Genomic DNA, 17,344 nt, shown 5'->3' with positions numbered 1-17,344 from the left:
TTTTTGTGTGTGTGTGTGTGTGTGTGACTTTGCTGTGATTGTCATAAAGGTATCAAAGGCAGTATTTTTACATGGGTGTGCTACAACAGAAGGGACAGTTTAAGTCTCAGACCATAAACCAAAGTGTGCCTGAAGGAAGTGAAGAGTATTGTAATGTTGCTTCATAATATGAATTAAATCAGTCTGTGACAATATACCAGCTTGCTCTGTTCAGAAATATTACGTGGAGATGGAGTCTATCTTAGATGGAAAGTTGAAACTGCAACACCCTTTAGCAGCACTGTCTGAAAACTGACTCTTTTTTCACTCTTACTTATCTCAAATAGAAGTCAAAAATCATCTTCCATTTCTTCTATTAGAACTATAAAATTCAATCCTTCTTGTCTGTAAAAACATTCCTGAAAGAATACAAAGCACTCCTTCAAATGCTGGACAATGAAAATGAGGATAAAGAGGTAGAAGAGGTATAGCAGTACCTGATCGATGCTTCATAGCTTAAAAAGGAAGTAAGGAAGATTAAGCAAGTTGATAGCACCACTCACTATTTTTCAAACTATTAGGGTGTATCAGCAAATATGGGCATATATTTTCATTTGAAAATGTTCCTTTTTTTTTTTTTCTCTATTCCTTTGTATTTTATCATAGACTTTCATTGGTGCTATAGCTTGCAGTAGACAGCCCTTGTGCACTAACTTTTTCTATGGTATGATTTGAAAACGTAAGTAGCTATCATAGAAGTTAATTTCTCCACTTTTAGTGCTATTAATATCTAGACTATAATGAACTATAATGAATGATGTAGATAGTCTAAATCATAGAATCATTAAAGTTGGAAGAGACCACTAAGATCATCTAGCCATCAGCCGATCCTCAGCATGCCCACTAACTTCAATGCCACATCTACCCTTTCTCTAGACTTCTAATACACTCTGAGGCTGAAATGGGTAAGGCAGCAGCTGCTTCTGATGACATTCATTGCAGCTCTGACAGATGGTGATGAACAATGTGAAATCAGTGTTTCCCAAAAACATTTCATAATTGTGGATATTTGCTGCCTGATTTGTCACCATCACTCCAGTAAAAACATGTAGATTTATTCTACAATATTTCAGTTTGCCTTTGTGGAATGTAATTCATTAGATTCTTTCTTTCTGTAGTCTTTCAGAAGCTGATCTCTCCAGCCTAGATTGGAGATAAGTGATAGTGGTATTGTTCTTACAGATAAGCGCAGGATACAGAAACAAAGAATAAATGTATTTAAAAAGCAGCAACAACAAAAACTAGCTGTGCCAGCAGAATTTTGCTGCCACATCGAGGGATTTATGAAATTGTACTTGCTTCACTGTTTCTTTCACTTTCGCTGTCTCAATCGCCCTATCTGATGCCACCCTGTGTATTTCACTGAGTGTCAGTGAAAATACATTGTTCAGAGATACTTCTAATGCTCCCAGCATTGCAAGGCAGAAAAATTTTTCCAGCATTCCTGTGCTGGAATGTGATCTAAGGTGTCAAAACCAATCACCTGCCAAGGGCACTGAAGCACACAGCACACCTTCTTACCAAGCATTTTGTCTGTGCTCAATATGGTAAAAGTAGGTTGACTTTTTGTACTTATATGAATATAAGAATTGCCCAACATACAAATTAAAATAAATAAATAAATAATGAGTATATATTTAACCTGATCCTTAAAGTTCAGTCTTTTGAAAGTGGAATGAAGAGTTTAAAATACGCCCTGCAGGATGATCTCTCCCGTTCTTGGCATAGCTACTATAATAAATAGCAGGCTACTTTGAACAAAGAATAATGCTTTTGTTTGTTTTGTGTTTGTTTCTCACATTTTTGTCCACTAAAGCTTGGATTTTGGTTAGATGCTGATGATAACAGGGTGCTGGAACACAACAGTTGGGAGAATTAGGTGGGGGGAAATAGGAGTTAATATTTTGAAGATTTTATTTCCACATTATTATATGCAGCTATTTTGGAGTTTCTCACATTATAAACAGATACTGAAATATTGACTGTGTTTCAAGCAGTTATTCAGGACCTCTGAAACTTGTACTGCAGCAGGACCTTGAAGCAGCACTATCTATTTAGCTTACCAAAGAAATATTTATGAAGGGAGTCAATAGTTATGTGCACAGGGAGGTGTATGGTGGTAAAGAGCTCTTTCATCTTGCAGCTGATGTTATAATGAATGCTCTGGTTGTGAGTGTTTGCTGGATAAATTCATCTTGAAATTAAGGTTCAGGTTTTTAAATAAAGGCACATAGTTGTTGCAACTGCTCTGTGAGAGGCATGATGAACTTGCTGGATCTAAATAATTCTCAAGTTGAGATTTGTCTTTGAAGTATAAAAGATATAGCCCAACAAATGTGGCAGAATTATTTCAACTAAATTATGTGGGCTGCATTGTGAAGGATGTTGAACTGGAGGATATTATCTGCCCTTTCTGGAACTCAAATATATGAACCTAGAACTGGAATATTTAAGGAGCTGGTTTTAACATAAATGACGGATCTTTAACACAGCTGTGACAGGATAAAATGCCTTTTAAGTAAGTGTAAATGTTATTTATGAACACTTAAAAGGCACTCTAAACTGCTAGAGTTCTGTGCAAAGGCCTTGCTACAATGAAAACATATGCATCTTCTTTGGAAATTAAAGGGACCATCATGACCATTTCATGTGACCTACAGCAGAGCCCACACCATGCAACTTCATACAGTATTTCCCACAGCAAGCCAAAAGATGTGTGCTTGATTTTTTAGAAAGGAATTGTGTTTTATGTCTTCAGCTTCTTGATTCCTTCTGCTTAAATCCAGCACAACTCTAAATTTGTTTTTTTAAAAGAAGCCTGTTAGGTGAAGAGTGGAAAAAATTTAAGTCTATTTGACATTCAGCTACTGAGCTCTGACTTTATCTGGAGAATTTTGAAGAAACTGGGAGTAAAAGTAGGTGATCTACTTTTTGGACAGGGACTGAAAAAATCCAAAGGAGATTGGCAGAGGTAAGATATTCAAGTTATATTTTGCCTTCTGTTTGGACTAAAGCAATGCATGCACTTTCAGTTATAGCTGAAGAGTGAAGAAGTCTGGCTTATGCCTATGAATCACAATTATACTAAGCAAATTTTTATGCAAGATATAATATAGACTGTGTGCTGTTAGACTTAATAGGAGGTCTGAGGCATAGTGGCTTTGCATACTCATTCTCACCTTTTACTTATTTCTGTCCTTTTAGTTGTGAAGGCAGCCTGGGAGCTGGTACCCTCCAACCATTTCATAGAATCATAGAATCACAAGGTTGGAAACGACCTATAAGATCTTCTAGTCCAACTGTCTGAGAATGTATATTTAAGAGCACCTTTTTATTTCCAATCTAATGCATAACTGATGTTTATTTTGCCTCATCCAGCTAGCTTCATAGTAATATCAAGATATTTTTTTGACAAGCAGCAAATACAGCAAACTGGATTTTCTGGTACCATCTTTTGTATATAGTGCATTCTTTAAACATTCTGTGGGCTCCCGTGCCCTAGACACAGAAAGGATCACTCCTGAAAAAAGTGCAATATGGACAACTTCCTTTCTCCAGGAAGAATTTAGCCTTAGCACACAATTGGCAAAGAGATTCCTTAGACAAAAGGCAAGTCATTTCATCATAAAATTGCCTATGTTGTAGAAAGAGATCAGAGTTGATCACCCAAAATTGTTTTGTTGTTGTTGGTTGGCTGGTTTGGGGCTTCATTATGTTTTTTTTGTTGTTGTTGTTGTTTTTGGTTTTGGTTTGTTTTTTTTTTGTGGTGATGGCGGTCTTTTGTTGTTGGTGGTCATTTGTTTAAATTTATTATTATTATTATTATTATTATTATTTTGTAAATATATTAAGCTCTGTAGGTTATTTGTACTACTTTAGCTAGGCTTGTTATATTTGTTTACAGTTCTACTTATTTCAATCTCCTTTACTTCTCATTTATTGTATACTGCAGAAATGCCTCTTAAAGGAAAGAGAAATTTCAGTGTTTTATTTTGCTGCATTCAGAGAAGGATGGCAACAGCAAAAAAAAAGAGCAAAAACAAAATAACTAAATCATCTTTTTCAGTGCAAGGGGAATAACTACACAGTATTGCATATCCTAACTTGCTGTGGTTTCAGTGAAGAGAACTCACAGCATTCCTTAGAACCAGGTTAGAAACTTGTTGATGTTTTTAGTGTCATTTTTGGACCCTGTTGATATCCAGTCACTCACTAGCTCTGCTTTTTCCAGGGTCACATTTATTTTCCTACAATAGTTTGAGTTGGAAGAAACCTCTAAGATCATGTAGTTCCAATCCCCCTGCTATAGGCAGGGAAACCTCCCTCTAGACCAGGTTGCTCAAAGCCCCATCCAGCCTAGCCTTGAGTGCCTCCATGGAGGGGGCATCCACAGCCTCTCTGGATAACATGTTCCAGTGTCTCACCATCCTCACAATAAGGAATTTCTTCCTACTATCTAGTCTAAATCTACTCTCTTCATGTCTAAAACCATTTCCCCTTGTCCTGTTGCTATATGCCCTTAACAGTCCTTCCCCAGCTTTCCTGTAGACCCCCTTCAGGTACTTTTACACAATCTCGTTCTCAAAATCCCTTCCATTATATTTGAACAAGCTTTCCCACCAGTGTTTTGCTGTACATGGGATCAAAATTGGAGCTATTCTTGCTACATCCTTTCAAAAAAGTACAGCAGTGTTTTTTAAATACGAGTCAAAGCTCCAGGTATCTTTAGTTCCTCTCCCATAGACAGGCAGAAGAGTCTTTCAGAATACTATTAAGTTGACAAAACTGTTCTCTGCTGTTTTTGTGTTTAATAGTTGCTATATTTTGAAAGTTGAATTTAGCTATAATGTTAATTATTATTATTTATAATAATTATTATATATAATATTACTAGTAATTATTTTATATTTATGTTATTTTCCCTTTTCTGCCCTCCCAAAGATGTATAGAAAAGTGCAAATTTATACCATCTGTAGGTATCTGATTTTGGATTTTCAGCTTTGCTGTTTTAAAGAACAGTAGAAATTAGAGGAGCATATAGGGGGCCCCCATCATTATATCACATCTCATTGTCTTACTCTTAAGCATGTTACAACTGCCTTAAAACATGGTCAGATATAGGATTATATTCTATCCCAGTACAGAGGGGAACCACTTCACATCCTAAATGTAGTGGTTCTCGATCTGGCTCTAAGAAATAAATCTGATGCCATTAAATAGACTTACTGAGGTTTCTCAATACCATTTTGCCAGACCATCTGGCACAGGCCCATAAACTTGAACAGAAGTTTCGTAACATGATTTACTTCTCACATATCACTTTCAAGGAAGATAAAAAGAATTTAGATAATCTTTTTATACATCTTATTGTAGTTCATTTATTTTCATCACAACTACTTACTTTCTGTAAATGCCTTATCTCTGCCACTGGCTTCTAAGCCATAAACATTTTTTGTAGAAGAAACTATCTTGACCTGGTATCTAAAAAGAAATACATGAAAGAGTCTTGTGAGTGGGAATGCTGGACTCCATGGAAGTTTGTTTTCTGAAGTGAGATAACAATATCTACACCGATGTCTATTTGGTGTCCACGAGTTGCATTCTTGAAGTTGAAGAAGGTTCAGATTTGTTGAGGGAAATATTTTGGCTACAAATCTCATGACCTTTCCCATCACCACTAATGAACGCTGGAAATTAAGATTAAGTGAAAGGAAAGTAACTCCTGGGAGTAGTACTTTTGCATGTTGCTCTGCTACAACAAGGAAATAGTTATCTGTGCTTATGAAGATCAAGAGGCCTTTTACCTTTGCAATGTTACTATCTAGAAGAAGCTTTTGCTGTGAAAGTCTGCAAGACTCCCTGTGAATACCATCTCTAGTGACACCATTGTGGTAAATAATGGAAGGTGAGGGGAAAATAGTGCTCAAGTGATAATGAAAATGTCACAGAAGAACACAGTGGAATGAGTTCTCATCTAAACTGAATCTTTCAATTTTTATTATGTTAATAATGATCTTGTTTGTTTGCTTGTTTAATATCTGGAGTACTTCACCTAACTGCTTTTCTGTTTGTGTAGTCAATATATTAATGTTACATGTTTTGAAACTACCTTTTCATGACATCTGTTGGAAGAGTAGATAGATATAAAAATAGAAATGATCATAAAGAACATGTTGCACGAAGCTTGAAAATCTCAAATGATAGGGATTACTGATAGGCTTTTGAAGCTTAGCCAAATATTACCTGAATTATATTTATGGATTGATGCACACACAGGATACTTCATGTGGGAAAACTCAGTAAACCTCTCTGAATGTTCCTGAGTACCTAATTAATGAAGTACTTTATGAAGTTTTGGGGCTTTTTTGGGGAATGAAGTTCTTTGTAGGAGAGAAAACAGTGATGTACTTCTCAGCAGACTATAATGAACTTTCCTGGAACTAGTCTTGAATAAACACAATGAAAGAAAAGCCTTGTCAGGTACTGGGACACTTCTACTGCTTCTTCCTAGTGTTCCAGACACCTAAAACACTGCATCAGTCTCTGATAAGCTGCATGCTAAAAAAAGGCTCAGAGCTCTTAGCAGAAGTTCTTCCTTTCTTGTCTCACACAATCTGCTCTGTGGCTGTCATTTCTGTCTGAATGGTGTGACTTGCTGGATGTTATTTAGTATGGCATTTCATATGTACACATGCCGTACAAGCAACCAGCAAAAGTGAAATATTGTGTTAACAATAAGGAAGGTAATCGTTGAGTATTATAAAGAAAGAGTGGAGTTGTTTTGGTTAAGAGCACTTCTTCAAAGATGCAAGAAAAATTGTTTTTAATGTTATGACTAAAATCTAACGTCAATTGCCAGGATTTTTTTAATTAAAAATCATCAGCTAGCCACTGATGGCAGTGCTCAAAGTTACATTATGCCTGAGTTAAGTTCATCAAAAGGATTCCCATGTTTAATAGAGTTACTTACTCAAAGTGATTGTTATATCATAGTGACTTATACCTTGTAAATTACATTCGTATTCATTATTATTACGACACCTTAAGTGTGCTTGTCTTTTTTCCACGCAGATGCAGTCTAGGAAATAAAATTAATATTTCAATGTTTTGTAACTCCCGCTTTCAGAGAAAGTGAATAAATAATATTTCAGTAAATACTCACCAAATAATTACTTATTCTGCAAAAGAAGTCTTACTGTATTCTTTCCCAGTCATTCAGTATTAAAAAATCCCTTTAGACCTTCATTGAAAATTTCCATTTACTATCATCTAACTTACCAAGAACTCTTCCTACAACATGTATTTACCTTCAGCACTGAATAAGGAACACTGAATGATCAAGCTTCGGACAGCTGAAACTGAGATAAGAAAAGCTCAGATAAAACCATATAAAATGTAAAAGATGTTTAGGGAAAGAGGTCTGGCTCCTGTTTATCCAGAAAATCTGTACTCAGTGAATAAAAACAAATCTGAAACAAATTTTAGTGGATAGGAAAAGTGATACTGCTCATCACTCCTATAACATTTAGATAGGATGAGTACATACTTTTTGTCTCCTACAGCACTCTACCAGACTGCCCGACAGGATATATCAACATGCAACAAGTTATGACCAACACCAGTACTTTGTAGTCTCAGGGATTTAGAAACAAGGGGATGAGGAAAATCAATACATGCATACTGAGTTATGAATATCATAAGTGAAAAAAATAACACATTACTGATCAATGTTTCCATTCAAAATATGACAACAGGTCATCAACCTGATCAAAATTAAATTTTAATTTTTTAATGCACTGCAAGATTTATACTTTAATCAATACAGTCTCTTTATATTTGGAAGATGATGTCCTTGATTAGGTTTAGTGGAAAATCAAACACATTTCAGCTAGTTTTGTAAATTTCTTCAAGGACTTTGAAGTATGAAATTAGTATTTCACTCATCAAAACTAGGTATAAAACAAGATTTAAGTCACCTCATACAATTCTGTCGTATCATTATTTGTGCATTCTCATGCCTCTTTCCATCAATTAACTGCTCAGTACAGATTTGACATAGAAACTTTTTGTTACACCTTGGTGGAAGAGAAAGGACACACTCCTATGCACCTGGTTTAGGGCATCAGTTTGCAGCACTGAAAACCACAATGAATTGTTACTGCCTTTACAGAAATGCTAAAATGTGCAATAGTCTTGCAGCTTCTAACCTCTTCTTAATTACTGAACCTTGTACCAAACTCAAGGAAATACAAATACGTCTGTAACAGACATAAGACTACTGATAACAGACGTTCTTTTTATTATTATTATTTTACTTCTTAGATTTAATTCAGATTCCCATGCACACACATCCTGTATGTTATGGGAAAACTTATCTCTAGAATATATCACAAAATTATGATTATAAAAATGTAAAACAAACCACTGGCTGGCTACCTTAACTGGACGAAGGAAAATTACATGTGGAGTTTATCTTTTGGCAGTTCTTCAGCCCTCTGCACAGCTTCCCAAAGGAAAAAGAACACAATTTCACCCACATGATCAGATGACAAGTGTATTTCCATGTGAAACATGAAGAGTCAGAGAAGTAAAAAACAAAAATACGCCTCACTGCATGAGGTATGCCTTGTGATTCACTGATCAAAGTATCCTAGTAGGAACAGGAATACAAGATAAAGATCTCCCAAGAAACCAAAATGTGCTGTTTTATGCTGGCTATCCACCACATCATCAGGGTGGAAGCATACCTCATTCAGGTCTACATTTTATCTTTTTCCCATGCTTTGCACTGTACTTTCTCCTTCTTTCAGCACTACAGCCATGGCCCCATATAAATATTGCCAGCTTCACAAAATACTGCTCCAAATGTTAATCCTGGTTGCAGCAGAAAAAAGGAGTTGTGTCACAGGCATTCACTTACTGTCCCACCCAAGGCCTTCTTCAGCTGCAGATAGAATACCTGGCTCTGGCTCTACAACTGAAATTAATATCACTACAATTACAATGAAAATGTGGAAGTAAAATAGACTTTCTCCTTCCTTGTACTTCATAAGTTTGTCTTGTTGCTCACTCTGTAAAAGGTAGAAGCATGATAACCTGTAACCTGACAGATAAAGAGAAAATACTACAGTTCTGAAATTACTTTGAATGAATAATACCTTCAAGACCTTATATGTTGCCTACAAGTTGCTCACAGTCATTTTGTTTTCTTGGACTTCTCTTGTTGAGAGGGTGTGTGGATGCCCCATGCCTGGAGGCATTCAAAGCCAGGCTGGATGTGGTTCTGGGCAGCCTGGTCTAGTGGTTGGAGACCCTGCACATAGTAGGGGGATTGAAACTAGATGATCTCTGAAGTCTTTTTCAACACAGGACGTTCTATGATTCTATGATTCTATGATAAGAGATGGCACAAAAAATGTGTTATGCCCAGATTACTGCAGCATCATATGTGATATCTGTACCAGATCAAGGTGGACAAGACAAATTTTTGCTCTTACTCTACTATTTTAATCTGAACTAGATGAGGGTGGTCATAGAACAGATATATACCAAGTTTATCTATGATGACTTTACTGATTTTATTTTTAGTGTGTCCTCAGGAATACCATCTTTAAAATGTGCCAGAAGTAATCTTTCCAGTGATCTTTCTAACTACATTGTCCCTAATTTACGTTAGCTATTGGAAAGATGGATGGTTTATTTTGACGTAACAGAAAAATGGATTTTCTTTGTAGCAATGAAAATCCTAAATTTAAGTGAAAAGTAGTCTTTCACATTGGATTAAGGAAAAGCTGATACCATTTAATGACTAACAGAATCATTATATTGTCTGTATAAAGATGTAATTGAGTTATGTATCTGACTTCTTTCTGTTGATCGTTTTTAATAATCACATATTGATTCTCTTCTCATATACTGTTTTATTTGCCAAAACAGATTATTTTATTTATCTCTGTGAAAACTATCAGAAAGCCCTTGTGTAACACAAGCAGTAATATGATTCTTCTCAAAGGGAAACTAAAGTAAACAAACAAAAATACTAGATATTAAATTAATATAATTAATGTCCTCAGAAACGTAGCAGATTGAAAAGTGCTAATATAGTTATTTCTGGTAAGGATTGTTTTTACTTTTTCCCTAGATACATCTGCTCTAAGGTTATTTTTTAAAGTATCTTACAATTAAGACAGTTTACATTTAATGTAGAAGTGGCGTTCTTAGCAATTAATTCACATGTGATCATATATTCCCTGCCAGCATCTGCATTTTGTTTCCAGAGGGACAGAATCCCTTTAACTGTTCAGCTGTAACTCACCAAGAATTGTAGCTGTTACCCACTACATGAACATATTACAAAAGTTTATGATGTTTCTAAGTTATAAAATGATATAAATATCTGGCAAAACAAAACAAAACAAAACAAAAAAAAAACAAAACAAGCATCCCTACTAAATGTCCTTTCAAACTTACTGTAAATCTGAGACAAATTTGTAAACCCATGGGACAAAACAATACAAAATTAACTTAAAAGATTTTTCAATTTACACTTTTCTAGGCAGTGTGACTTCAAAGAAGAATGTTGGCCAGACAGCAGTGCCCTATATGGATCTGTAGGTAAAAATACTAAAATCCTTAATCATACTGCTCTGCAAATTTCAGCATATATTTAGAATATTCACAGGAGCTAAACAGTTTATTATATTTCTGCTGATCTACTCCATCCCAAAAATTCTCTGTGAAAGAATTTAGTGAAAGCCTAAAGTGGTCAGACATAAATAACCAAGGATAAGTACAAAAGGTTTATCTAGTATTGCACATTTAAGGAATCAATAAAGACCATTAGCTCTTTTAATTAAAAACAGACAATAGACAGCCTTCAAGTCAAAACTTCAACAACTTCACTTATCTCCCCAGAGTAGTCCTGCTAGACAAAATAGCACTTTAGAAATTTGAACAATTGAAAACTCTTTGATTGCCATTGCTAACGAAGAAATGAACCAGGGAAACACCAACCAGTGCCTGTTTGTCTTCAGGAGATAATCACAGTTGCTAATGTGGCTATTTCCTTGCTTTCAGTACTGTATAATATTTGCTTCATGCTAGAGCCGTATTGATCTTCCATCACACAACAATTTTTCAATTACTTAGTATGCTGACAAGGAAGCAATGTAACAATGGATGCGGGCAATTAAGCAGTCAGCATGGTGTGAGGCATACAATCCATGCCATGTCACTTTTTATAGATAAAATTATTTGATGAGATGGCATATATATGAGTGCACATACTTTGGAGCCGAATTGTTGAATATTACTTAGAAATTCCCAAACTAGAAAATCATGGGTCCTTTTTGATACTTTCCTAATCTTATTAGTTCTCCGCTACTTCTAAATGTTTTTATTTTGCTATTTTTAAGATAAATACATGTTTATCCAAAAATGGCCTAGAAACCTGTGAGTTATGCCTGCTACTTTCACACCAGAAATATTTATTCAAACAGCTTGCATCATCCCTAAAATTTGCCAAAGAAAAAAGTGAAATGCTGAAATCCTGTTATCCCTTCATTAGGATGTTCAAAGGGTTGGTAGGGTTCATTAATACCATTTCCATACTTCTCTGAAACTTTTGTAATGTAAATAGAATGGTTTCATAATCATGTACACATATCACCTGCCTTTTTCAGAAACTAATCCAGAGAAACAATCAAACTCGAGCAACATTCGACCGCAAATGGTGCTGAGAACGGCTTTTCCTGCTACCATCTCTACCCTCTTCTCTGATGCCTGACTGTGCCTCTCAAATTCTCTGAATATATCAATTTGGGAAATAAAGCACTCTCAATAAAGTATGATTGATTCAGCATAGTAACTATGGACTACATGCACCTCCAAGAGTCAGAAAGAGCAACAGGATGAGAAGTCACGGGAAGTGCTGGAGCCTGTCTGGGTTTGCAAGTTAGACATGTCAGCCTGGCTTATTTTCATTCCCCTTCTGAGTAGGATCCCACACTTGCAGTCTGCATTCCCGTTCTCTACAAATAAGTAATCATGGGACAAATCCTTTCCTATCTTCTTTTGCTCCCAGTCCCAAAACTCTAATAATTCCTCCTCTGTTTTAGCCCTGATATACTTACTCAAATTGAGGACGGGTGATAATAAGCTCCTCAGTCCTGAAGGCTGTGATGACCTTTGGATTAAGAGCAGTTTCCAGCTGAGCTGTTGTAGCCATACTGATCCTACAGCCGCGTCTGACTTCTTCACACCAGAATCCCTTTCTGGAATGAGATTGTTCTGAGAAGTGCAAAGATGAAGGGAAGGAGGACTGCACTTGCACATTCCCCTCACCTCCCCCCCCAGGGCCTGGGGATAGTTCCTATTCATTTCAAGACACTGGCAAGGGGTAGAAGGAGCTGGGAAAATGAGGGAGCAAGGTCTATCCCTTTGTCAGTGGGACAGAGAGAGTGCAGAAAACATGGCATGGATTTTTCACTTGGGACTGTAGGTGATGATGGAGAGTTTGTCTGGTATTCCAGTCTTTCTGAAGCTTTGGACATGTAAGCAGGGCTACAATATGATGGGGCACTTTTGCCCCATCAGAGAGACAGAACCACTCACTATAGCACTTACCATTATTTTTTAAATGACTAAAAACTGTTTTGTTGTTGTTTTGTTATGGTTTTGTTTGTTTGTTTTCCTATAAAACAGCAATAGTTAGTATAGTATGTCCAAAATGAGGGCTCAGGCACTTACAGGCTTTTCTCCGCCTAGGAAAGTTCAATCCTTCATTCCCTCGAATGCATACTCACTACGATTTTGCTAGGCCATGAAGGAACTCTGTTTTTTTTTCCTGTTGAAACCCTACCAGCATGGTGCGAGTAACATAGAAAGTGATCAGAATTTTTCAGCTTTTCATTTTTCAACTTTGTGTAGTGAATTTAAGAAAATTTAGCTGGCTCCAGAAGCCCATCTAAAGTGGCTCTTAACAGCCATTTACAGACCCTGACTTACTACAGGCATAGGCCTGTACCAGGCTTCTAAATCCTCTCCTTCAAGTGCAAATGCCTTGTCTGAAGAACAAGGTGGGGAGTAAGTATGGGATGCTGTAGACAGGGCAGGCCAATATAGATGTGAATTTCCCAGTCATTATGCATTAATATTCCCATAGGAATGTTAATATTACCATGCTGATAGGAAAGCAGGGGAGGGACTTTTTCTAACAGCATGCAGCAAGAGGACAAGGGGAAATGGTTTTAAACTGAAAGGGGGTAGATTTAGACTTGATATCAACACGAAATTTTTTACTGGTAAGACACTGGAACAGGTTGCCCAGGTTGTGGATGCCCCCTCCCTGGAAGGCTGAATGGGGCTTTGAGCAACCTAGTCTAGAGGGAGGTGTCCCTGCTCCCACATGGCCCCCACAGCTCTGTGGATCCTGCTGTGGAGCTTTTGCATGAGCAGTAAGGCAGCGGCTTGGAGTTCGCTGCCTGCAACAGGGCTCCCTGCCACCACCTGAGCGAGAGCAAGGAGAAGCAGGGTCACTTCTGCAGCAAGAGCAGCGGTGGCTTCCCCCAGGGGGGAAACAGCTTGGCTCTGCCTTGATGGGCAAGGAGCAGCCAACAGCTTTGACCATGGCCATGCTGCTTCTTCCTCAGGGCTCGTGGCACCGGCCTCTGGAGCACCTACTCACCAACAGGCGCACCAGCAGTGTCTGAGGAGCCAGCTGTGGGCCTGCGGGGAGAAAGAAGTACTGAGTAAGACTCCGAGGCACGCCATGCCCTCCCACATGCACCTCCACTGTCCCTTCTGGGTGCTAACACAGGTCAGCAGAGCTCACTGGGGGAGTTTCTGCTCCTACCTTGAAACATGGAGCTGAGGAAATGGGGATCCAACTCTTCAATCTCCTGTGTTGTCAGGCCCTCTCTCTCAGCCAGTGCTTGGACACAGCAGGAGACCAGGATCAGCATGCCTGTGTACTGGGCTGACAGCACAAAGAGCAGCAGCCGTGGCCACAGGAGCTGTAGGAAACAAGGCAGTTCAGCATGTCAGCATTCCTGCCTCCACTCAGAGACGAATGGGACTCTGTGAATTTCCTTGAGTCTTTTGTGCTGTGTCTTGTGAGCACATTGGAGGAGAGACCTGGGGTGCTGGAATGGGACAAAGAACATGTGGTGCAAAGGCAAGGAACAGCAGCAGGGCAGAGTGTCACTTACTTTGGACATCCCTCCCACAGAGACATTCAGTGACCCCAGGATGTCCATGCACAACTGTTGGAGAGCTCTCTCTTCCTGAGCTTCCTGGGCAGGAAGGTCTCCAGCTGCCTGAACAACAGTGTTGTTGAAGAAACAATGTTACTCTCAGTTCTCAGCAGCCTCTCAGGAGGCTCAGATGTGGCCCCACCGGTGCTTCTGTGCCAGCCTCTGCATAGCACAGGTCTCCCAAAAGAAGATGCTGCCCACTGTCCTTACCCTTCTTCCTGTGGTGCGGCTGAACTCTCTGAAGATGTGCCCCACCATGTCCCAGGCTGAGCAGCTCGGGGTGTCAGCACTGAGGAGATCCTTGATGAAATACAAAATGGCCATCCGCACCTGCCAGGGGTCAATTGTGGGTGTGATTTTCCTGGTCAGAAGGCAAAGGGAAGCCACCTGACCATCGGGACAGCCCTTCTGGCAGGAGCAGAAACAAGAGCAGAGGAGAAGCCTTGGCTCCTGAGATTAGGGTCAGGCTTTAGCACCAGGCTGTGTGCTTTCCATGCGCAGCACAGGGACCTGCGCACTCCACTCCTCCTGCTCTCCCCACAGAAGCCATCGAGACCATGTGGTTAATGCCCCAGCACCTCCCTGGTCATCCGAGGCCTGCCCGTGGTGGCAGCAGCATCACCACCCCAACAGCGCTTTCCATTCCCAAACCAGCTCACCCAGGGCCTGAGGTCGCTGCACAGACGCTGCACAGCCTCCGCAACCAAGGGCAGTTTCTCTGTCATCAAGGGCTCTGCAAGAGAAGCACAGAAGCATGTGTGGAGGCACCACCCAGATGCCAAAAGGGACTCCTGGAAAAGACCCAACCCATGGTACTGACCATCAGAGCAAGCCAGAGTGCCAAGCAGACCCAGGGCTGCCACGCGTCCAGCCTCACACTCATCCTCCAGCTGCGACTGAAGAAACAGGATCGTTTCCTCTGGGCAGATTCGGGCTGCAGGGAGGAAATCCCGCACTGTGTTAGCAGGCAACTCGTGCCCCTTCCTGAGGTCTGCGAGAGAGGTTTTGGCCAGGGCACCGCCAAGCACCTCCACAACTCCTCTCCTTACCCTGCAGCAGGATGCAGTGGGTCAGCTCTGTGCTATCAGCCTCGCTGTGCTGCTTGGTGTCATCATAAAGCTGTGGGAACAAGGTCCATTTGAGAAAATCACGACAGCACTGAGGCCAAAAAAGAAACTGTGCTGCCCGCTTTCGTCTTCCTTGGCACTCTTGGGAAGAGGACATGCAGACAGAACCCAGCCTGCCCCACAGCATCCCTGGGGGCAAACACACAGCTCCGCAGCAGCCTTGGGCATGCAGGAGATAAAGCTGAGCAGCTGTCAGAGGCTCAGAGACTTGCAGTCCTCCTGAGACTTAGCCAAGAGGGAAACTGCTGTGGGCGCAAGAATAGGCTCCCCTTACCTGGTAGAACACGGCACTGGTGATGGCCAGAAACTTGTCCTTGGGGATGACAGACTGAACTCCCTCTAAGACCTCCAGGAAGATAGTGAGGCTCTGCAAGAGACCAGGAGAGGAAGGAAGGGCTGAAGTCACATCTAGCCATTTGGGAGCAGAAAAACTGTTTCCCAATGGTTTGTCTGCTGGGAGAAGCTTCCACACAGGCGTTCTCGTTTGTCCCCCGCTCCCAGCAGCACCAAGAGAGTGCTGTAGACCACGTCTACACTGAGCCCTGTGCAACATCTCAGCTTGACCACTCTGCAGGTGTCTTGGATCTCCTGACATGGGTGCACGAGCCAGAGGAACTGCTCCCAGACGTGTTCTCGGTGCAGCTCCTCTTGCAGAAGGACAGCCATCATGGAAGTCACAGCCCTGAGGACAGCCTGTTTGTCCTGGAGAGAGATGGCAGAGGCCTAGCATCGAAGACTGAAGGCTTGCCCTTCCTACAGAGAGGGATTTCTCTTTTCTTTTCCCCTTTCCCATGTCCCCATACCCAGCAGGAGATGGGCTCTCTCTGGAGGGCAGGGAGGTTTTCCCCACACCCTCATCCCCAGCTCTCCCTGCTGTTACATGCGGCTGTTACATGCTATTACATGCGGCTGCTTCCTGGCAGGGAGATCCAGCTCCGAGCATAGAGCCAGTTTGGGACCCTTTGCAGAGCCAGCCCATTCTTTCCCATCACCCCTCTGCTCTCAGCCTGCTGGGCACAGACAGAGCTGCTGACATGGATGTCCCTGCTGCCATCCCGGGCTGGGAATGCAGCAGTGCTCACCTTTTCCTCCTTGCCTTGGGAAGAGGGGCTGCAGCCCAGCTCAACATAGATCTTGTGCAGAGGGGAAAGACCCCTTTCCCCAGTTGTCGCAGATGTCAGGAGGCTGAGGGGGCTCTACCATAGGTACTGAACAGTTTGCTCATGGTGATGAGCACGAACTCCTTGATCATCTCCCTCGCAGCCTTCAGGTGGCCCTGGAGCTGGCCATTACCAAGCTGAAGTGCCAGAGCCACCAGGACATTGCTGGCAGCCATCCAAACGTTGTCTGTCACGTCCACAGGAGACTGCTTGAGGCCTTCCCTTGGAAGGACAATGCCACCACCGTCCGCCAGCAGAATACCAGCATAGGCAGGCTGCTCCCTTTGCCTTTGGGAGTGACCCCTTACCTGGGCCACCATCAGGTCCTGGGACACCTCTGCCAGCAGCCGGTTCACCACTCTGTATGGCAGGCGGCTGTCATCTTCACACAGGACGCTCTCCAGCTCACAGTACACCTGCGCTCCGACACCTTGGGGACAGGGACCAATCATGATGGCTTTGCCCTTGTTCCCGGGGAGCCGCCCGCTGCCACCCATCGCTATGTGGATGCGCTGCCGGGCCTGGCACCCAACGGACCATGGCACTGGGCCAGGGCAAGGATTGATGGTTGCATGTCCCCAGCTCACCTCCTGGTCTTGCAGGCGCTGCAGCAGCAAAGTCGCGGCACACACAGGGACAGGACTTGAGAGAGACCCTGCCTCTCTCCCTGCGACGTGTCCATCTGGGCACGCAGCCCACACAGGCAAAGAGACCTGGGAGGAAAGAGCAGAGCAGCTGCCGCTGGTGTTGCTTGGAGCCAGGGCCG

General features: G+C 41.2%; 1 protein-coding gene across 4 annotated transcripts in view; it reads right to left on the bottom strand.

Moving 5' to 3' along the window:
• The window catches only part of LOC109366218 (maestro heat-like repeat-containing protein family member 2B), a 26,939-nt gene that overhangs the window by 9,021 nt on the left and 574 nt on the right, over positions 1-17,344 (bottom strand). Inside the window, exons 2-11 of one of the 4 annotated variants that reach the window (XM_019613142.2) lie at positions 17,166-17,291; positions 15,693-17,008; positions 15,341-15,410; positions 15,112-15,225; positions 14,951-15,024; positions 14,502-14,621; positions 14,247-14,354; positions 13,892-14,051; positions 13,724-13,764; positions 10,868-13,545 (exon numbers count right to left, since the gene is read on the bottom strand). In XM_019613142.2, the coding sequence (XP_019468687.1) occupies positions 13,414-13,545; positions 13,724-13,764; positions 13,892-14,051; positions 14,247-14,354; positions 14,502-14,621; positions 14,951-15,024; positions 15,112-15,225; positions 15,341-15,410; positions 15,693-16,211 (1,338 nt within the window). In that variant the 5' untranslated portion in view covers positions 16,212-17,008; positions 17,166-17,291 and the 3' untranslated portion in view covers positions 10,868-13,413. Of the gene's footprint in view, positions 1-10,867; positions 13,546-13,723; positions 13,765-13,891; positions 14,052-14,246; positions 14,355-14,501; positions 14,622-14,950; positions 15,226-15,340; positions 15,411-15,692; positions 17,009-17,165; positions 17,292-17,344 lie in introns of those variants that run through there. The other 3 variants (XM_031552559.1, XR_004158974.1, XM_031552558.1) reach the window with 3 other exon arrangements.

This window comes from Meleagris gallopavo, chromosome 2 (genome assembly GCF_000146605.3).
Source record: "Meleagris gallopavo isolate NT-WF06-2002-E0010 breed Aviagen turkey brand Nicholas breeding stock chromosome 2, Turkey_5.1, whole genome shotgun sequence".
Classification (NCBI taxonomy): domain Eukaryota; kingdom Metazoa; phylum Chordata; class Aves; order Galliformes; family Phasianidae; genus Meleagris; species Meleagris gallopavo.
This window is presented reverse-complemented; position numbering and strand designations above follow the sequence as displayed.